This window comes from Diaphorina citri, unplaced genomic scaffold, assembly GCF_000475195.1.
Source record: "Diaphorina citri unplaced genomic scaffold, Diaci psyllid genome assembly version 1.1 scaffold488, whole genome shotgun sequence".
Classification (NCBI taxonomy): Eukaryota; Metazoa; Arthropoda; class Insecta; order Hemiptera; family Psyllidae; genus Diaphorina; species Diaphorina citri.
Genome location: NW_007377923.1, coordinates 23053 through 45289, shown reverse-complemented (window position 1 = coordinate 45289; position 22237 = coordinate 23053). Strand labels below are relative to the sequence as shown.

Sequence of the window (22237 nt, the reverse complement as noted above, 5' to 3'; positions counted from 1 at the left end):
GGTTGTGCAATTTCAAATGCAAGATTTGTGTTCAAGAGTTCCCGTCTAGTCCTCTTAGTCAATTTGACCCAGGAAATCATACAAACTCAACTAGTGCATCTAATTTATCTAGTCTACAAACAGATCTCAATTCTTCTGTTGATAATCATCAGCACTTGAGTGGTGACAATGACCAACAACCTGTTTTAGTGGATTCTGTTGATAGACAACATCCCACGTAAAAACGGTAAGAGACATCGAAAACATTTGGTCATTCGGATGTGAATATTCTAATCAATGTGATTTTTCACGCCGTTTCCGCTTACCTGGAACACTAGTTCCCCTCCACCAATAGAGAACGTGGAAGAGAAATACAGGGAGAACTTTTCATCCATCACAGACACAGTACCTCGCTTCTCTGGTCCTACTGAGATATCGAGAGCATTGGAGGTTACGTACTTCTAGGAAATCTCTTACATTGGTAAAGAAGAGGTCATACCTACTGAGATATTCTGTCTTCCTTCTCTCCTCGTTTTCGGGACGATAAGACCTTAGCAGACAACAGTTCCCTCTATCAAACCTCTTAAAGAGAGGGTGAAACTTTTAGAACTGTCCGACTTACAGTTGAGAAGTTTAATGTAATAGAAAGTCGTGTGATGTTCACACCAGATTTGTAAAGGGAATCTTTAGTCCTATTTGAGCAGTATAAAAGCAAGCACTATTTTTATTAGTGTGCAGCTATGTACTATGTATTACTTATTTTTTTACTCACCTCCTTTCCAGGCAATAGTAATACCACCCAATTCCGAATCTGAGAATCGCAACAGAAACGTGCCTTTCACTTGAGATGCCAACATTTCTTCTGCCTTACGTTTCCTTACAAAACCCATGATGTGTCTGAGGAGAAAAAGATATATAAAAAAAATATAAATTTTATACCTAATACGCATCTAAAAATGCAGTGTACAGTAAAAATACAGCAACTAAAAATTTGTTAGAAGCAACTAAAAAAAAAAAAAATTACAAAATATTATTGCAGATAAAAGGATCTATCTAACTGTGATGACTTACCCATCGGTCCACACGTTCTTCAAATGTTCTCTAGTAAGCTTCATGACGGCGTAAAACCAATCCCAAAACGTGAACGATCTATCTGGTAGAGGTTCCTTGCAGAACTGAGACCAGTTTAGAAGCATGTTGCTGTAGTCAGCGCATTCCGCCCTAGGAGACAAATATTCAGTGACTATTAATTTATTTATTTAATTTACCAACCTCAGTGGTGCAGTGGTTAGCGCGGTGGACTTCGGATCTGGAAGTTGGTGGTTCGAGTCCAAGTCAAGTCATAAAATTTAGCCGAGTGCATTTAGCAGGGAACGACAAGCATTTATGCTTAACACAATTAAAAAAAAAATCAATTTAGAAATCCGCCAGGCTAGTTAGCTTGGTGGGTAGAGCGTCTGCTTTGACAGCGCCCGGGGCGTATTTTATAAGGTTCATTTTCATAACGGTTGGCTTACGGCTGGAGTAAAGGGATTTTTCAGTCCTATGCGCCAGTCTAGTTAGCTTGGTATGGTTGGTAGCACCTTGCCTTGTAAACGCTTGGTCACGGGTTCGATTCCTGGGACCGGATTTCTTCCTGAACGGGTATTGTTCGTTCTCGGAACGGTTGGCTTTCTCCTATCCTGTCTTCCTTCTCTCCTCGTTTTCGGGACGATAAGACCTTAGCAGACAACAGTTCCCTCTATCAAACCTCTTAAAGAGAGAAAAAAAATACAGTAATAATATTGATTTTTTAATAATTATTTTGAATTTTATATGATCTTTAAATTTTTTGCCACTTAGATTAGAAATTGACCATTGTACGAATTGTACGATGTACTATCATGTATTTTATGTGCAAATAAAACATATATTACATTTTAATATCAGTGGCTTGCCGGAAAGCCTTTTCGGCGAGGAAGTTCAAATTTTCCGCATCCAACGTGCGACCAGTGGCGGACTCGAACTTCATCATGAGGACATCCGCGATCATTTTCCACGGCCGCTTATCCGGCACTACGAACGGACTGCGGCCCGGTTCCGCGAACGCATTGTCCCAGGTGATCGTAGCGTGGGCGTTCGGTTCTTGGTTGCCGTGCACGATCACAACCACCGGAAGTGAAAGGGTCCACACCTGAAACCATTAGTAAAGGGGGGGGGATATTCAGCATCAAGTTTCATAACCTTTACTTTGTAGCCCTGATATAGTGGACTTGAGTGGTCTGTGTCGTAGCATACTCGTCCCGTAGTCTCCCTCATCAGATGATCAACACGAGAACACCAGAATGTAGCCTTGATTTTTTTTTTTTTTTTTTTTTTTTTTTTTTTTTTTTTTTTTTTTTTTTTTTTTTTGTCAACACAAGAACACCAGAAAGTAAAGCCTTGATTTTTTTTCCAAGTCCTTTATTTTTAACAATATTGAACACGAATATAAACAATAATACAAAGGAAAAAGCTAATATTTAAAATATTCATTAATATTAAGAATATTAAAAAAAAAGTCTTTTAAAGTATAGATTGATTCCATAAGCATTGAAAGCTTGTGCTGGAAATTCGCAATCGAAATTCGAAATACTAGTGCAAAATTTTTGTAGACGGATGGCATCAAACCCGGGACCTTCTGTATGACAAGCTAACGCTTTACCAATGGACAAATTCTACAGTACCCTACAGAATTTGTTATTGTTTTTGGCAAAATTGTGCCTTCATTAATTTGTTTTGTTTTATGTTTTATTTATTTGTAACAATAATTGATATAGGTATATATGACAAGATTTAAGAATCATACACAGCAAAGAGTACAACAATTGACTGTATTTGCCCGGTTTCCGCTTACCTGGAACACTAGTTCCCCTCCACCAATAGAGAACGTGGAAGAGAAATACAGGGAGAACTTTTCATCCATCACAGACTCAGTACCTCGCTTCTCTGGTCGCCGCTTGATCTTCTTTAGTTGCATGTTACGCAACGAAATACTCAGCACCTGTGAATATTATACATATTTTGGATTTAATCGGTTTACTGTAAGAAGACAAATGTTCTCTCTTTAGGGGACTTTAAACAGGGAGGATGGATACCAGCCTCAAATTTCCCTTGCTAAAAAAATAGCAAAGGTTGAGTGCGAAGGGCATCCGCTCGTAAAATTTTTGTAGCCAAAACCAAAAGTCAGCCCAAAACAATCACCCTAAAGGGTGATTGAGAGGCTAACAAAAAACGCCGACCCCGTCTGTGCAAGGCGAAGAAAAAGAAGATTATTCTTATTCCTGAGAAGAGTAACCTCAACGCTTTCTGCAAAATGGAGTAAGAGCCTGAGCTAAGGATTATGACAAAAATTGAAATTGCCATCATAAGATGCCTCACCTTAGAATGTGTGTTGTATTCCATGACTCCCATGTTGTTCAGAATTTCACCGCTCGCATCGCTTTTTCCTATTTTCTCGTTCTTAAGTAGCGCGTTGGCCTGACTCTCGCAAATGATTTGCGCTTTCACCTAGAAATAGTAATACTTATTTATACTGCTTGGAAACGGAGACAATTTCCCCTCATCTGACGTTCATCCGAGACGGGAAGAAGTTAAAGGAAAATTGGTTCAACCACTAAGTGGAGTGGCAGCGACTTGCCCTTTCCAAAAGGAGAATACATCTAGTCCCTTTAGTAGGTTACTACTATTAAAATTGCTAAAGAAATAGCAAAGGTTGAGTGCGGAGGGCATCCACTCGTAAAATTTGTAGCCAAAATCAAATGTCAGCCTAATAGCAATCACCCCCTAGGGTCGACTAAGAGGCTGACGAAAAACGCCGACCCCGTCTGAACACGGGAAAAGGAGAAAAAAAACGTTTTATTTCTTTATACTTATTCTTCTTGCAGAACATCTACAAAGTTTTCGGATGGAAATTACGATGTTATTGTACCTGAGGAGGTATTATTGCTTACCGTTATATGTTTTTAGATACCAACAGAGGCCGTGTCCCGGGTATGATCAGGAGGTGAATGGGGGTGGAACATGTTCTGTGGAGTGGAAGGGTATGAATTCATACCACCCATGCCGTTGTTATTGGGAGAGCCCCAGCCTGGGACATGAGTCACTAGGACGGGCTTCACGTAACCATTTGTGCCCATGGGTTGAGAATCTGAGGATAGAAAGAAAGACAATGTAAAAAAAAAAAAAAAAACTGATTATCGAACATTTTAACTCAATTACATTACTATAGGATAGGGATTCGATGGTAATATTGAAGGAACGCGTGGACGAGGAAGACCAAGAAGAGTATCGGACAATGACTTTGTAGAATGATTGGGAAGGAGGTTTGAGGAAATTCAGGAGCTGGTAGTAGACAGAACATCTTACCGAAGTGCAATCTTCTCGGTATTGGGCACCAGCGATCATGCTGACGCCACATATAAATGAATGAAAAAAACAAAGAAAAAAAATATTAAATAGAGGTAGGTAGGTATACCAAAGTTAAAGGGGGAAAAAAAACAAAACAAACATACCTTGGAAGGGCGTATAGTATTTGCTGAAGGCCTGGTCTTTCGGTTTGTCCGGATACAGGTACACCAGATGGGGTAGGTCGCTAATTCGGTCGGCCAAGTTTCGGATTTGGAAATCTTTGCTGGTAAACGGCTGTAGCATGAACACTTCCGTGTTATCTGGCAACATGGGAGCAAGAGTGAAGTGAGTTATTTCAGAGTAACATGTGTTATTTCAGCTGGCAACGGGGTACAATGAAACTCGATATGTCATATATTTCGAACATTTTTGCTGTTATATTGCCACGATTGTTAATGAGTGCTATACCTATGAGGTTATAATACCATACCTGACTTTGAAGACAAAAATAGTAGTAGCCTACAGCTGGAGTAAAGGGAATCTTTAGTCCTATTTGAGCAGTATAAAAGCAAGCACTATTTTTATTAGTGTGCAGCTATGTACTATGTATTACTTATTTTTTTACTCACCTCCTTTCCAGGCAATAGTAATACCACCCAATTCCGAATCTGAGAATCGCAACAGAAACGTGCCTTTCACTTGAGATGCCAACATTTCTTCTGCCTTACGTTTCCTTACAAAACCCATGATGTGTCTGAAAATATCCGTTTTGGGGTCCCCTGATTCCAAAAAAGTGGTTTTTAGCCCATGGTCTGTACGTTACGTACGTACGTACGCACGATTTTTTTTTTTTTTTTTTTGCGTATACAAATGAATTAGTGTGTTCACACATTGTCAACGAAGAATTCGGAAAAATTGTAACTTCGGACCAAGAAAAATTCGTTCAGTGTGAATAGGTTGTTAGAGGTGTGTAAAGAGTTCATAAAAAAATAAACAACCACGCCAGCCTAGTTAACTTGGAGCGTAGCTCGTCTTTATCATAACAGATAAGGTTTGTTCTTTAGATACTTAATTAGACTTACTTTATCATGGACACTCGTTGCTTGAAGTTGAAAGCCCAGAAGAGGTTAGGTAGTAGAACAGCCGCCGGAGACACTGGGCTTCCAACGTCAAGCAACCAGTGTCCATGATAAAGTAAGTCTAATTAATGTAACGACCGTTGCAATGAGCTCTCAAGAATACGTAAGATAAATTAAATACCGTATTCAAAAACTTAACTTCATTCAAAAGTATCCAAAAACATATAAGGATGTCTAATATAAACCTAACGAATAATTACCTGAGGAGGTGTCATATACACATTGAGCTTACTGCCGGTAAGTAGACGAACTGTGGCTGAGAATCGAGTGTTGGTTTTCATCACTTGAGGTGGCTGCTTCTCGATGATAAACGTACTGTAAAAGAAACAAGAAGAGATTATTATTTTTTCTTTGAAGAGGTTTGGTAGAGGGAACTGTAACTGCTAGGATCTTATCGAAATAGAAGGGAGAAGGAAGACAGGATAGGAGAAAGCCAGCCGTTCCGAGAACGAACAATACCCGTTCAGGATGAAATCCGCCCCGGGCGGGAAGTGAGCCCGCGGCCTAACGTTTACAAGGCAGACGCGCTACCAACCAAGCAAACTAGGCTGGCAGTTTTTACTTATAAATTAATACATATTTCTAATCTAAAAAAAAAAATAAATCATGCTTTATTTGTGGTGAAGCTGAGAGCATTACTAAGAGCCTCCTGTACTATTTCTGACATATCTATATTTTTTCTTTTTACTCTGGTACTTAATGCCGCCACTGGTCGCTACTCGATTAAAGTAGCTACTCAATTGTCCTCAAGAGGATGAGTGCACCCCGAACTCCAAGCACAGAGCCGAAAAAAACCTTGGCACCGCCGGGAATCGAACCCGGACCTCTTGCGTGCAAGCCTAGTGTGATACCCACTCGGTCACGGAGGTTGTAATGAATACATAATCTATTTTACAAGGAAGCGCTCCTTTAGGAGAACCGGATTCCTTACCTGGTGACCAGATGGGAGAGACACTGCGTGATCTGAGCGTTCAGGTTGGGCAACACATCCACCATGTTGGGAGGATCCACATATTTGGAGATCAAATTCTTGAGCCGCTCGGCCTCTTTGATTTGCTGCCGCGTCATCCAGATGATTTCCGCGAGAGATTCACAGTAGCCCTGAATCATATCGAGTGTGCAATTGTACCTGGCACCGTTACCTGGAACAATTTGTTTTATTTATAGTGAACGAAGAAAAAGAAAGAAAGGAATTTTAATTGTGATAAGCATAAATTCTAGTCACAAATGTCGTCCCCCGCTTAATATACTACGCTAAATTTTATGACATGACTTGGACTCGAACCACCAACCTCCAGATTCAAAGTCCACCGTGCTAACCACTGCACAGCCGCTGTTTTTTTTTACTTACCGGGTCATTCTGTTGTACAATCCTCATCTCTTGTGTTAGACAGGCCTGAATCGTTTTGAACAAAGCTCGCGGATCGTGCGAGTACAAATGCTGAAAACAAATCAAACGGACCCTGTTAATATCATTTGTTCAGAAAATTGTCAAATATAATATACGAGTATACAATCTGTTCATTAGGTCCCAGACCACCCTTTTAATTTTTTTACAGTTCACCCTGGGAAGCTGAAATTTTGCATGCAGCCTTAATTATGATAAAGAATTTGGGAGGTACTCAACATTTTGGAGGGCCGCCCCTGACATCCTTTGTAAAAATACTATTTATACATATGTATTTTGTGTATGTATTTTATATTTAATATGTATTTATATGTACAAAAACTTTGTAAATACTATGTAAAATAGGAAATTACCTTTTTTTGCTTTATGACTTTTGAATAAGACCTATGTAGTATTCATTAGGAGGATAGGATTTAGGATACAATCACGCACATTTTGTACAAATTTGCAGCACGATTACGTCAACTAACACTTCACATTATGCCGGCTATTGGGCCTGTTGTGTCAATAAGTATCTGTTTACAAATGGGCGGATGGCTTTCATATAGATAGCGCCGCTGTTTTTTTTTACTTACCGGGTCATTCTGTTGTACAATCCTCATCTCTTGTGTTAGACAGGCCTGAATCGTTTTGAACAAAGCGCGCGGATCGTGCGAGTACAAATGCTGAAAACAAATCAAACGGACCCTGTTAATATCATTTGTTCACAAATTCGACAAATGTCATATGTAGAAAAAAATAGTAATAAAAAAAGTCCAATGGCCTAGAAAATTTGATTTAAAAATATTTAGCCGTTCTATGTTATCGAGCCACTTTTACTGTTACAAACATATATATGTATATTACAATGATTACATACTCGTACATCGCACATCCCACATCCAATGGAAGAAAGCAACTTCTTTAAAAAAAAAAATAAGTTACCTAATACCTTATTCCATTAGAAGTGGCCAAGGAGCATTTGAAAAATGACCGTGCTTCAAGCCTATACATATACAAATGTCCTGCCTTGATTAACACTTTGTTCACACTACGCTCAATTTTATGACTTGTCTTGGACTCGACCCAATAACCCCCGAATCTGTAGTTCATCGCACTACTACACAACTATTAACTGAGGTTAATAGAATTTAGAAGAATGAGGAAATTACCTTTTTATGCTATATGACTTTTGAATAAGACCTATGTAGCATTCATCACAGATTTTGAGGATAGGATTTAGGATACAATCACGCACATTTTGTACAAATTGGCAGCACGATTACGTCAACTAACACTTCACACTATGCCGGCTATATATTGGGCCTGTTGTGTCAATAAGTATCTGTTTACAAATGGGGAGGGGGATGGCTTTCATATAGATAGCTAACAATAGTAATAATAAAAAAAATATTAATAACTCATTAAATCGAATAAAAACCCGCAATCTTTCGAACCAGCAATCGGACTTATTATCAGGTATGGAATGGCTAGTCTATCGGGTATAACCACTAATGGTTTCTCGCAGCTAAGAACACCAACTACCTATTCCATTTATGGCCAACGTGGTCTCTCTCTTTATCTCTGACACGCGACTTTTTTTCAGCATTAACTGAACCGAGTTTACAATATCAGATATAAAAATGCTGACTTCAGCAAGAAAGGACAGAAAAAAACTGGCAACGTATCACACATAGCTCTCTCGGATAGATGAAGAAGCTTGGGTGTCGTGCAATTCGTTGTACTACTGGGACCACATACTTCCCCATGGGGAACGCTAAACGCAAATACCTTCCCTGAGGGGGGCCCGCTAAATGGACCGTATCCCCTATTTCCACAGTCTGAATAAAACACTAACTCGGAAAAAGAGCCGCTACAGCGCTCCCGTTAGACCGATGAAGCCTAAAATCAGCAAAATTATGTACTGAACCTGAACAGGTGTGCTGAATTTCATAAGAATAAGAATCGGACAAACCATTTGAAAATCGTCAGACAGAATTAAAAGAAAAGTCATCGAACCAAAACTAAGAAGTTAGGATTGTTCAAGTATACTCGTAAGTTTCGGGCGGTAAAAATGATAAGTATCTCATGAATAATGTGGTAAAAAATGGGAACTTTTCCAAATGGGAAAAATGGATCCTCCCAAAGATTTCACTCCCCAAAAAATGTGAAAAAGAGTGCTTGATTGACAAATTTGGACCGAAAATTTTGAAAATTTGGTCAAAATAATAAACTGCTGTTTCTAAAAAAAAAAAATCCTTCCCATGCTATACTTAGCAGCAAAGCTACCACTACCTGCATGCTAGAGAAAGCAAACTAGAACACGTAATGTATTGTGTTAACAAACGAGACATTACACAATACTCCTCCAGTCTACAACAGGAAGGAGAAGAAGAAAATAGAAAAACCAAACAAGATTTTCCAAGAATTAAGACTTCCAGACTGATGTTCTTTTTTTCTCACTTCTTTTCCTATATCTTCTTCCACCTCCTCTTCTGCTTCTAATCTTCTCCTTTCTTTTTCTCATTCCACATAAAAAAAGTTTGTTTGCTTTTTCCCTCCTCCCCTTCCCTTTTTTTCCCTTTCTTTTTTTAAGAGGTTTGACAGAGGGAACTGTAACTGGTCTTATCGTCCCGAAATCGAAGAGAGAAGGAAGTCAGGATAGGACAAAGCCAGCCATTCCGGGAACGAACATTAACAAATTTTATGACATGACTTGGACTCGAACCACCAACCTCCAGATTCAAAGTCCACCGTGCTAACCACTGCACCACTGAGGTTGGTTGTTTTATTTATAGTGCACAAAATACAGGCAATCTACAAAGTAGGTACTGTTGTAACACCCTATTATATTTTAAACACTGGCAACCTCCGTGGCCGAGTGGGTATCACACTAGGCTTGCACGCAGGAGGTCCCGGATTCGATTCCCGGCGGGGTCGAAGTTTTTTCGGCTCTGTGCTTTGAGTTCGGGGTGCACTCAGCCTCGTGAGGATAATTGAGTAGCGACCAGTGACCGCGGGTTCGATTCCCTCTCGGGGCGGATTTTATCCTGAAGGGATAAGGTTCGTTCTCGTTCTCGGCTGGCTTTCTCCTATCCTGACTTCCTTCTCTCTTCCATTTCGGGACGATAAGACCCTAGCAGTTACAGTTCCCTCTATCAAACCTCTTGGAAAAAAAAATATCCCCTCTAGTTCCTGATCTTATTTTGAGAGCTTGGTTTTTATTTCATCTTGGAGGGTGTCACGCCTGCCCAGTAAGTGCTCAGTTGCGGGTTCGATTCCCACCGGGGTGAACTTTAATTACCTTGCAGCTGCTGTTCTCGCTTCCATTTGAGAAGTTCGACGTTCAATATTTTGCCCTGTGTGTTTTCAATGAGGAAACATGTCTCCTTTAGATTATCCGCTAACTGACAGCGATCCTGGCCTAGGGCTTTGATCTAAACACACACAATGAACACATCAGTTAGTATGGAACAGAATGTCATAGTAAGATAAGATAGACAAATTTACATTCACATATTTGTAATAAAATCACTTGATTATAAAATAGAAGTATGGAACAGAATGTCATAGTAAGATAAGATAGACAAATTTTCATTCACATATTTGTAATAAAATCACTTGATTATAAAATAGAAAAATCCGTATGCCAGCGGGAATCGAACCCGCGGCCTAGCGCTTACAAGGCAGACGCACTACCAACTAAGCTAACTAGGCTGGCTCTTTTTTTCCTTGGGCCTGAATTGATACAACCAAATATTAAGAATATCTTGAAGCATACATTTCCAGATCTCTATGCGACTTAATTTCCAACAGTAGGTACTGAATTGATACAACCAAATATTAAGAATATCTTGAAGCATACATTTCCAGATCTCTATGCGACTTAATTTCCAACAGTAGGTACATTCATTACTTCATTATTTTATTAAAAGAATTTATTGACGAAAATGAGTAGCTCTGTATAATATAAATAGAAAAATAATACCGTATGCCAGCCTAGTTAGCTGGCAAGGTCGGGTTGACTTGTAAGCGCTATGCCTCGGGTTCGAATCCCGCTCGGGGCGAACTTGTACAAAACAGACAATGCCCGTACTAGGCTAGCTTCCATCTTTCTCCTATCCTGTCCTTCTCTCGATTTCGAAAAAAAAAAACACTCTAGGGTTTTTTTAATCTGGCCCGCTTTCCAGCTTACCTTCGTATTAAGAAGTTGGTCCATCATGAGTTTTTGGTGCTCGAATTGTCTTTTCAGTTCTAGGTTTTTGGGTGACGCTTCTGCGGTTTTCAAATATTCTATATGTGCTGAAAAATACAAGAGAAATACGGAGGTAATTAGTGCCAGTTCAGTAGAGGATAAATCGATAAATAGACAAATATACATAGAGAGATGGCATAATGCCCTGTAGGTGCTACCTACGTACATTACACAAAGCCCATTAACAAATTTCCATACATCCTGTTGTGGCTATAATATCCTTGAATGAATAAGTATTAAGTACCTACAGTCTGAACTGAAGTTAAGTTCCGAGAAACGATAGTATTGGAATAACACAAATTCCATCATGCCTAGAGCTGGACTTGAACCCTGGACTCAAATCTATAATCCTCGAAGACCATGGTAAAATAGTTCAAAGAAATTACTCTCTTCTAACTTTTCATTGAAGTCTAGAGCTCTTAAAAAACCAAAGGAAACTTTAAAAAAAAAAAAAAAAAAACGCATCAGTCAACATGTGGTGGGGTAATCGTCAAATCAACAAAAGCGGAACAAAGAAATATTAAATAATGGTTTTCATATGTATGGAGTGGAGAATGTTAAATTCCTTTGTTTTAAGTGCAAGTGTTGTAGGTGTTGAAAAATAAGCCATTTCATCATTTTCATCGTGTAAGACATTTGTGTTAAGTCAAACCAAAGAACAAATAAAACCCCATGTGAAAAAAAAAAAAAAAAAAAAAAAACTAATAGGTAATAATAATAAAATAGAGAAAAAAGATTAAAAAAGGATAACGTAGCTTTCCATCTTCCAAGATGAGGTCTTTTCAACCCAAGAGGTAAAGTCTCCATCTCCATATGCATTTTATTATGAAGCAAGCAGTTTTGATTATTCCCATCTGCAGCTGAGACTGCATACTGCATATCAAGTTATGTCACTTGATGCTGACACAAATCTTATTGTGTCTGTTCAATGTTCTTTGTAGTAAGGTCCTTCCTAGAATTATTACGCTTGTCTAGTCTGGTATATCTACTCAGCAGTCTGCATAGTGCTAGGAACAACACCATACTATGTAATGCAGGGGTTCCCACTTTTTTTTCTACGCGGCCCCCTTTTTGCTTTCCTTATCCTATAGGAAGGAAAGTAATGTACTCGGGTCAAATTTTCGATGGTCAGTTTTTTCAATTGTGAAGGCTCCGCGGGCCCTATACTATATTTTATGTGATCTTCTTGGGGGGCCGCGGACCGCAGTTTGGGAATCACTGATGTAGTGCATAGAATACAGGGTGACACAGTAGGTTTCGGGACACGAAGATATTGAACTTGACAACGGACATTTCCCATTCATAACCTTGAAATGTGGTTTCCCTTCTCAAAAAGTGTATAGGTAATACCTACCAACTTTCAAGATGTCCAGATGTCCACATTAGTGCGGTTAACAGGCTGCGTGGGAGCCATTACAAGACTAGAAGCTTAAACATGGAAGATGGGGCAGGGGTTCCCTAATGTGTTGATGGTGTTTCTGATGATGTTTTTTTCTTCTTTTTATGGACAAAGGTTTAATAAAATACACGCCCTATTTGGGCTCAAAAAAAAAAAGTAAAATAGTATATAACATCAACTTGACAAGAAGGATGAAGGCAGCCTAGTATCTTGGAGGATAGCGCGTCTGCCTTGAAAAAAAAAAGGATTCGATTCCCCCCCGGGGCGGATTTTATCCTAAACAGATAAAGTTCGTTCTCGGAACGGCTGTGGCTTTCTCCTATCCTGTCATCCTTCTCTCTTCGCTATCGGGACGATGAGACCTTAGCAGTTACAGGTCCCTCTATCAGGTCTATCACAATGTACCCTCATATAAGGCCTACGAATCAATTAGCCTACAGACATCTATTCTATTCGACTATTGGGAGGGAGGGAGGGAGGGAGGGAGGGAGAGAGAGAGAGAGAGAGAGAGAGAGAGAGAGAGAGAGAGAGAGAGAGGGGGGGGGGAGAGAGAAGAAAAGAGAACGAGCGAGAAGAAACAAAGGAGGAAAATACAGAAACAGTAAGAGGTAGAGGGGGGGGGAGTGAGGGAGAGAGGGTGAGATAAACAAGAAGAAACGAAACCAGGAAAAATATACGATTTTGGAAGAGAGGGAGAGGAGGGGGAGATAAAAATACAGAAGAACGAACGATAAGATAGGGAAGAGAGAACAGAAAACATAAGGTATTTGAAAGAGAAAGAGGGGGGGGGGAGGAGGAGAAAAACGGCAACTGAAAGAGGAAACGAAAGAGAAAGAGAAGGGGAGGAAAAGAGAACGAACAAGAAGACAGATACAAAGGAAAAAAAATCAAAGCTCTTCGAAAAGAGACGAGAAAAAAAAAGAAGAATTGAGAATAAAAGAATGCAAAGAAGAAGAGAAATAGGAGGAGTACAGAGAGGTGACACCGAAGCGCGTAGGAGGATAATTGGGACATACAGGAACAAAAGATTCGAAACGAGGAAAATTTTCAACGAAATTAAACAATACAGGTGGAAAATGGAAATAGAAATATCAGGACAGAGAAAGTGGGAGCAACACATCTCAGGGTATAATGAAGAGGATCGTGGAAAATTCAAGAGCTCCTTCATTCATATTCAGGTTCCTGAGGAAATTCTATGGAAATTTAAATCCGGGCTCAGGTAGCCCAGGGGCCAGGCTACATTCCGAGTCCCAAGCACATCAGGGCCGAAAAAAAAAAAAATTTGACTCGGAGAATTGAAACCCTAATATGGAAACCCCATATGAGGAATCGAAATAGTGATATACTCATTCGAGCAAGGATACTACAGTCGTGTTTTATTATACCTCCTCTGTGTGCAAAGAGGCAGCACAGAGGTGATTTTCCACTCTGGGCGTAATGGCGCCACCACACTTGTTGCCACGGACCACTTATGTATTTTCAATGGTTATCTGAAAGAGGGCCTCTGAGTGAAATTTTGCTATTTCTTGATGAAAAAATACCAAGAATTTTAAAAAATAGTCTGTCTCTCGTGTTAAGGGAAATGTTTTAAAACATGGGTTTCTGTGGGTAAACACCATGGAATGGGAGACAGGATGTTGAAAAATGGTGAAAGTGCCACAGGAATAATAAAATACGGCTATAGTGTTGCTCGGAGCCTGAGTTGGAGAAAAGTAAAGAAGAGGTCATACCTACTGAAATATCGAGAGTTTTGGAGGTTACGTACTTCTAGGAAATCTCTTACATTGTTGAATGGTCGGAGATGAAAAGGTGGGAGTCGAAATGTTAACAATTTACATTAAGAAAGAGCAACAAGTAGATATGTATCCTATCTAACTACTCAACTAAAAAATAAATAAATAAAACTTACTTAGAAATACTATGTATCTCAAATGGAGGGAGAAGGAAGGAGGGAGAGGGAGAAGAGGAGGGACGAAGAGAGAATGAGAGAGGTGATAAATATTTGAATATTAATGGAGTGTGAACACAAGGGCAATATATTTGTTCTTCCATCTTGGCATGAACATGAACACTAAGCAGAAATTCGGCTTCGGTTTCCCCTCTTATTCAATATCGACTGAGAGATGATTTTCACATGCGGCCATCATCACTAGGAGGGTGGGAAAGATAGAATAGAATAGAATTTGCCTCGGTTGTTGTTGTTGTTGTTTTAGCGGCTTTAGCTATGGCCGAAAGGTGGTCACAATAGAGAAAATGTCTTTTTTATCAGCCATACACTAGGGTGGTGGTCTCTAGCAATGTTTAATTGGCTCGTCCTGAACCGCAGTCAACCATCGTAAGGACTTGTGCTTGTTCTTTTCAAGCAGAGAGAACCTTTTGAAACTGTCAGCTAGCTAGGCCTACCCTCTTTTTAACATCCCCTAGCTAGACAATTTTGCCTCGGTAAAAACTATTCAGCTTACTTCACACTCTGACAGACTTGTGATTAAAATGTCCAGCTTCTTGAATCAAGGGTTAAATGGAAGGCCGAGGTTAATGCCCCAGGCATTTTCTCCTAACAATAGGGCAATTAGAATTCCAGAGTATTACTATCTTATATTATAAAAAAAATATAAGTTATAAAACAACTCCTACATTAGACTCCCTGTCTGTGTCATAGCATGCCCATCCCGTAGTATTTCCGTTGAGAGAGAGAGAAAGAGAGAGAGAGAGAAAGAGAGAGAGAGAGAAAGAGAGAGAGAGAGAAAGAGAGAGAGAGAGAGAGAAAGAGAGAAAAAGAGAGAAAGGAAGAGAGAGAGTTTTGGAAGCATGTGAACACTTCAGGTAAGGTATTAGATGGGAGGGACTTTGGCTTGTGATAAAAAGTCACTTCCTAATTTTATTATAATTAGTACACTAACATTGAACTAATTGTTTGAGCTGAAAAGAAGTTAGGTGGGAATCACTTACATTGAAATTTTCGAGTGCATGAAGCAGCTTACGCCGAAGCAAGAACATTTCCTCGGCACCACCCATAAAAAGTCACTTCCTAATTTTATTATAATTAGTACACTAACATTGAACTAATTGTTTGAGCTGAAAAGAAGTTAGGTGGGAATCACTTACTTTGAAATTTTCGAGTGCATGAAGCAGCTTACGCCGAAGCAAGAACATTTCCTCGGCACCACCCATATTGTTGACCCTATTCTCCAGTTCTTGGATAAGGGAAGCGACTAGATTAGTGACATACACTTCATGCTGGGGATTGTCCAAGTCAATGTCTGTCCTGGAAGCACAATACAACATTTCATGGTCATACTCAGAATCACAATACAGTCAAACCTGTCTAAGTGGGAATCCAAGGGACCGACAATTTTTTCCCACTTATCCAGGTTTCCCAGTTAAAAAGTGTTCCACTTAGAGGGGTTGCCATTTCCCTATTCCCACTTATAGAGGTAAATGTGAACACTGGTTTGGAGGAAGAGGAATATGCTATGCTTTCCTGCAAATTCCCACTTACAGAGATCTGCAGAAGGTTCCGGAGCTAGGAAAATGGCAACCTTTCCCACTTACAGAGGCTCCGTACTGAGTATCTAGAAAAAGTCATTCCCACATATGGAGGCTTGATTTTCTCATTTAAACAGGGTTTTTTTAGTACAAAATGAAGGGGCCATGATTTTTTCCCAGTTATCCAGGTTTCCCACTCAGACAGGTTCGACTGTACATATCAATCCACAAACATGCTAAAGTTTTAGACAAGGAGGATTCAGCTCCACATTGTGCTTGTGAAGGGTTGAATAGAGAAATACAAATACCTACCTAAAAATTTAGCCCGATTACCTTACTTTCCGTCCTATAGGATAAGGAAAGTACTTACCTACTACCTTTTTTCCATAAGATGCTTTTAACACTACTTGGCATGTTATTATTAATTTTTGTTAATTTTTTTCTATTACTAATGTAAAATAAAAGCCTGAACTTAGCTTTATTTTTCACATCTTTTTTGGCTTTCCTCATATAAGTTTCTTATAAAAAGTACATAATTATGTCACAATGTAAAAAATGAAAATATTTACCAGGCTTTGTCCTCAATCCAGGAAGCAAGAAAGTGCCGCACTTCAATGGGAAAGTGGTCGCCATAAATACTGTGCACTTCTTCCAAGTGTTGAGCTTTTGTCCACAAGGCCATGGTGTCAAATGTTAGGTAAATAGGGGGGCTAGAACATAAAACAATGTTAAATTCAAAAACCTAAAAATAACCCAGAAAAAGTTGGTCCGATAGTAAAGTGTTTTGTTGTACTTTTTATTAGGTATTAAATTAAGAAACCCAAGAATCCTAACCTACCCTATCACTATAGCTGACAAGATAAATAAGACAGGTACCTACCTAACAGGTGCCAGATAGTCCTTACAGGTGAAACACCAACAATAAAAAGAAAATACAACTTGAGCAATGTTATCTAATCCATATCTCTTGAATGAATGAAGTGATATCAGAACTTTTTGGAAATCCTAGGTTCAAAAAAAAAAAAAAAAAAATCGAGCAAAAGAAACAAGAAAACAGCAGAGTATGTACATATAAATTGAGTGTCGGGCTGTCAGGCTTTGCATGTCATAACTACGGTCAACACGCACACAACATAACTCTACTATTATGACTTTGCATGATGACTTTATTGACTCCATTCTGATAGGCACTTTCCAGAAGTCAACAGAGTGGGAAGAAAGCAGAAGACGAAACCAGAAAGAAGTTAAAATTCCTTGATCCAGGAGTTCACAGATGCCGTAACTGGCGAAACGCCGTGCCGTTTGGTAAAATAATAATAATCTTGTAAAAAAAAAGCGAACTGTTGTCATTTTCCCCTATTGATTTTTTATAGCTTCCTGAAATCTCCGTATCTGAGGAAATTCCATGGCAAATTTTATCCGGCCTGAGATTACATTCGTGGTTTTCCTTCGCCTCTCTCTCTCTCTCTCTCTCTCTCTCTCTCTCTCTCTCTTTATATACACCTATCTCCCTTTCTCCGCCCCTAAATCAATCATACTTTTTTTACTTTTATTTTGTTATTCTTCTAGTGTCTATAATGTAATAGGGTGTTGCCATTATACTTTGTCAATTACCTGTATTGTATGCACTTTAAAATAAATAAATTCAAATTCAAATTCAAAGTCGTACTTGGGAGGACTTGATGGTTTAACCCTCCGGCTATAGAACGTTTTATACACAGGTGACTGAATTAAAACGGTATGCAGGAAGCTAGATAACTCCCGACAAGGTTAATTGAGTTTATAATAATATTACCCAAGTATAAGTACTTAGCCATGTTTATAATAGCCATGGGCACGATAACACGATCAACAGAACCGATGCATTTATAGAGGGTACCAACAGTGCCTGTCATCAACGACAGAATCTGCCGTCTTTGTAAGGAGACTCCCAGAAATGGCGTACATATGTGTGAATTTGGTGATGCCTTTCACAAACTTGCCCGCGAATTATTTGAATTTTCAACTTGAATTTTTCGATAGCTTTGCCCACGTGTGTTTGTATGTTTGTGTGTGTTGTGTTTGCTAATTTTGCCATTCTTCACTATCACTAGTAAACCAGACTTTGAGAAATTGAGACAGACAAAATCATTCCATTTCAAGTATGGTGACATTTACTTGTAACAACTGTGGAGACTCCGTGAAGAAGAATCGAGTGGAGAAACATAGCTCCTTTGAGTGTCGGAGAAAATCTGGTGGCCCTAATGTGTGCTGCATAGATTGTTTGAAAGATTTCAGGTAGGTAACTATTGCATCTCCATCCAAATCAGACACACTCTCCAATCCCCAGCCCCAGGTCTATATAATAGTACAAATTGCCTATAATCATAGAGATCAAGCCCCAGTTTCAGAAATTCATTTTGCAAAAGTTATGGGACAAAAATATTGTGAACTACAAATTGTAAAAAGGTATACTTTCAGATACACCCTGCAGGTTTGAGGGCATTATTGCATGTTGGAGTTTAACCTTCTGCTCTATCTCAGTCCAAAAATACAGAAACACACAGCAATCAATCTAGACTTGAGCATAAATCAATTAGGTTTCAAGTCTTACATTACATTTCAGTCCAAAAATACAGAAACACACAGCAATCAATCTAGACTTGAGCATAAATCAATTAGGTTTCAAGTCTTACATTACATTATTATTCTCTCAGGCAAGACTACGAGGCACACACATCATGTCAAACAGAAGATGAAAGGTACTCTGCAAAGGGTACCTTTGTGGCAAAAGAAGCCAAAAACAAACAACAGAAGAAACAACTGACTTGGAGTGAAATCATTCAGAGTGTAGCAGATACCCATGCAAATCTTAACCAGTCATCAAAAGACATATTGGATATCATCAAAGAGTCAGACAATGTGCCTAGGAAAGAAGCTAAATTCAAGGTATTGACCAAATTTCAGTGTGCATACAAACCAGTATGTAGGACTGTTGCACACTTTCTAGTTAGGATTAGTTATTGCAATTTTATGTGATTTTTGACACTGAAATGACTTACCTACCTATGTAATTTTTAACACTCCTTTGTATGAGTTTTTAGGCATGAAGGCATGTGTGCTCAGATTAATAGCAATGAACTTTTTTTTTACTTCAGCACATTATGGATAATAGATAAGATTTATTTTGAATTACAGACTTTAGGCTAAGAAAGTGCTGCTGATTATTTAAACTGCTAACAAAAAGTGACTCCTCAGTCCTGGCAGTTTATTAAAGTGTGGAATTGCAATTGTCTTTGTTCATAAACTATACAACAATATTGTAGAAATGGGGTCATGCAAGTGTGTATTAAAATCACCAAAGTAATACCATAAATTCCCAATTTTATTTCAGAATTTTTGCAAAAACAATTCCCACTTGAGACGATTCTCGGATAAAGAAATTCTTGCTGTGTTCAATTTAGTACAAGAAGAAATGAAGAAAAATGTAGAGGCTGCTAACCAGGAAAAACAACAAGCTTTAGCTGCAGCTAAAGAGAAAAAGGAAACTGAGCAACCTACAGCAAAGAAAAGAAGTATATCAGAAACAAGTGAAGGTGATGAAAAAGTCCAGAGTAAAAAAATAAAAACTAATCAAGAAAGTGAACAAGAGGAGAATAACAAAGGAAAGAAGAAGAAAAATAAAAAGAATAAAACAAATGACACTCATGTTGACATGGAAGTTAAACAAAATGGTACAGCCAATGGTGTGGTAGAACCCATGGAAGATACAAATCAAACAAATGGGGAAGTTGGGAAGAAAAAGAAGAAGAAAAACAAAAATTCTCAAGCAACCAGCACAGAGACAGACGTTGCACAAGACATTGTTGAAGATACTAAAAAATTAAATGGAGTTCAATCAAATGGAATTAAAGAATCCTCAAGAAAAAGAAGAAGAAAAACAAAAATTCTCAAGCAACCAGCACAGAGACAGACGTTGCACAAGACATTGTTGAAGATACTAAAAAATCAAATGGAGTTCAATCAAATGGAATTAAAGAATCCTGTGATGAGAAGCTGACAAATGGAGACAAGAAAAAGAAGAAGAAAAAGAATGAACAATCTTCATCACAAGATAATAAAGAGGTCTCTGAAGTCAAACCAGAACCAGCTGATGTATCTGTTGTTGAAGAAATGAATGACTCAACTGTGTCTACTAAGTCCCCTAAAAAGAAAAGTAAGTTATGAGGAAGCCAGTTTTACTTCCTAATACACAATGTATAGTTCTTTAGAGAACCTATCAAACCTTATCTGTTTAGGATAAAGTTTGTCCTGGGTGGAAATCGAACCTGCGACCTACCTCTTACAAGGCAAGTGCACTAGATTTCAAGCTAACCAAGCTGGCAAGCAATTAAAAATTGAATTTTCGACCTTTTAAAGTTACTTTTCCGGAGTTTTGACCTCAGATTCGGATTTTTCACAACTCTTTCGTAGGAATCGAAAAAAAAAAAAAAAAAAAAAACAAGGACTTACTGGTTATATTGGTAAAGTCATGGTAGGACAGATTGAACGCTTCCTGTGCATTGTCCATCTTGTGCAGGGTGGCCGCTGTTTTCTGTGTGCGAGCACGCAGCAGTTCCAAATCTCGTAGTATGTCCGTAGCATTCTGATTGTACACAGGCATGCTATCGATCCGGATCGGAGAGCCCATCTATCAGTAGAGAAATACGGGTTATAAACAAACTGAGGTAGATGTTTTTTATTTAGGTACTATGACAATTCATTCACAAGCACATAAAACCTAGAGCTGAATCCTCCTCGTCTGAAACTTCAGCTGAATAGCTGAAGTTTGTGTAGAGGAGGATTCAGCCACTGGGCCAAGCAATTCGAGGAACGCTGCAATTTTTCAAGTTTTCTTCTGTCCCCTTTGCTTTTCTTGGTTGGATCTTATCAATTTTATTTGAAACTCAACTGTTCAAAATATACATAAACCATGTTTTTTATGCTACGAATACCAAACAATGGTACATTGATAATTCTAGGTCCCATTATCCTAGGAAAAACAAAGGAAATGACAGTGTTCCTCTAATTGCTTGGCACCAAAAGTGTACTTTCCGCTCGTTCACACTGCACGAAACGAATTTTTCTTCGGTATGATTTTTTTTTTTTTGTATTAGTGTGTTCACATATAATTAGTGTTAGTGTGTTCACACATTGTCAACGAAGAATTCGGAAAAATTGTAACTTCGGACCAAGAAAAATTTCGTTCAGTGTGAATAGGTTGTTAGAAGTGTGTAAAGAGTTCATAAAAAAATAAACAACCACGCCAGCCTAGTTAACTTGGAGGGTAGCTCGTATTTATCATAACATAATAAGGTTTGTTCTCGGAACGCCTGGCTTTCTCATATCCTCTGTCCTCCTTTCGAATTTGTGACAATAAGGCCGCTGTTTTTTTTTACTTGGGGGGGAAGGGAGAGAGAGAGAGAGAGAGAGAGAGAGAGAGAGAGAGAGAGAGAGAGGGGGGGGAGAGAAGAAAAGAGAACGAGCGAGAAGAAACAAAGGAGGAAAATACAGAAACAGTAAGAGGTAGAGGGGGGGGGAGTGAGGGAGAGAGGGTGAGATAAACAAGAAGAAACGAAACCAGGAAAAATATACGATTTTGGAAGAGAGGGAGAGGAGGGGGAGATAAAAATACAGAAGAACGAACGATAAGATAGGGAAGAGAGAACAGAAAACATAAGGTATTTGAAAGAGAAAGAGGGGGGGGGGAGGAGGAGAAAAACGGCAACTGAAAGAGGAAACGAAAGAGAAAGAGAAGGGGAGGAAAAGAGAACGAACAAGAAGACAGATACAAAGGAAAAAAAATCAAAGCTCTTCGAAAAGAGACGAGGGGAGATAAAAATACAGAAGAACGAACGATAAGATAGGGAAGAGAGAACAGAAAACATAAGGTATTTGAAAGAGAAAGAGGGGGGGGGAGGAGGAGAAAAACGGCAACTGAAAGAGGAAACGAAAGAGAAAGAGAAGGGGAGGAAAAGAGAACGAACAAGAAGACAGATACAAAGGAAAAAAAATCAAAGCTCTTCGAAAAGAGACGAGAAAAAAAAAAGAAGAATTGAGAATAAAAGAATGCAAAGAAGAAGAGAAATAGGAGGAGTACAGAGAGGTGACACCGAAGCGCGTAGGAGGATAATTGGGACATACAGGAACAAAAGATTCGAAACGAGGAAAATTTTCAACGAAATTAAACAATACAGGTGGAAAAT

The 22237-nt window shown here is 38.8% G+C and overlaps 1 protein-coding gene across 2 annotated transcripts; it reads right to left on the bottom strand.

Moving 5' to 3' along the window:
- Positions 1-717: 717 nt before the first annotated feature.
- On the bottom strand, positions 718-20710 carry LOC103509325 (signal transducer and activator of transcription 5B). 2 transcript variants are annotated; one of them, XM_026823706.1, is made up of 10 exons: positions 20505-20710; positions 11069-11175; positions 10178-10310; positions 6418-6628; positions 5687-5801; positions 3379-3507; positions 2855-3001; positions 1896-2152; positions 1051-1200; positions 718-876 (listed from the first exon to the last, which is right to left on the bottom strand). In XM_026823706.1, the coding sequence occupies exons 1-10, from the start codon at positions 20680-20682 to the stop codon at positions 744-746; spliced, it is 1560 nt and encodes a 519-aa protein (XP_026679507.1). In that variant the 5' UTR covers positions 20683-20710; the 3' UTR covers positions 718-743. The 2 variants fall into 2 exon arrangements, with proteins under 2 accessions (XP_026679507.1, XP_026679508.1); XM_026823707.1 differs by having other exon boundaries at positions 1917-2152.
- Between the last annotated feature and the right edge of the window lie 1527 nt (positions 20711-22237).

Excerpts from the sequence above, each read along its gene's own strand:
- LOC103509325 (XM_026823706.1), bottom strand. The coding sequence starts at position 20,682 with ATGGGCTCTCCGATCCGGATCGATAGCATGCCTGTGTACAATCAGAAT. Across the intron at positions 3,508-5,686 it reads TGTATATGACACCTCCTCAG|GTGAAAGCGCAAATCATTTG; the intron begins GTAATTATTCGT and ends TACTATTTCTAG. Across the intron at positions 1,201-1,895 it reads CAAGCCACTGATATTAAAAT|GGCGGAATGCGCTGACTACA; the intron begins GTAATATATGTT and ends TTTGTCTCCTAG.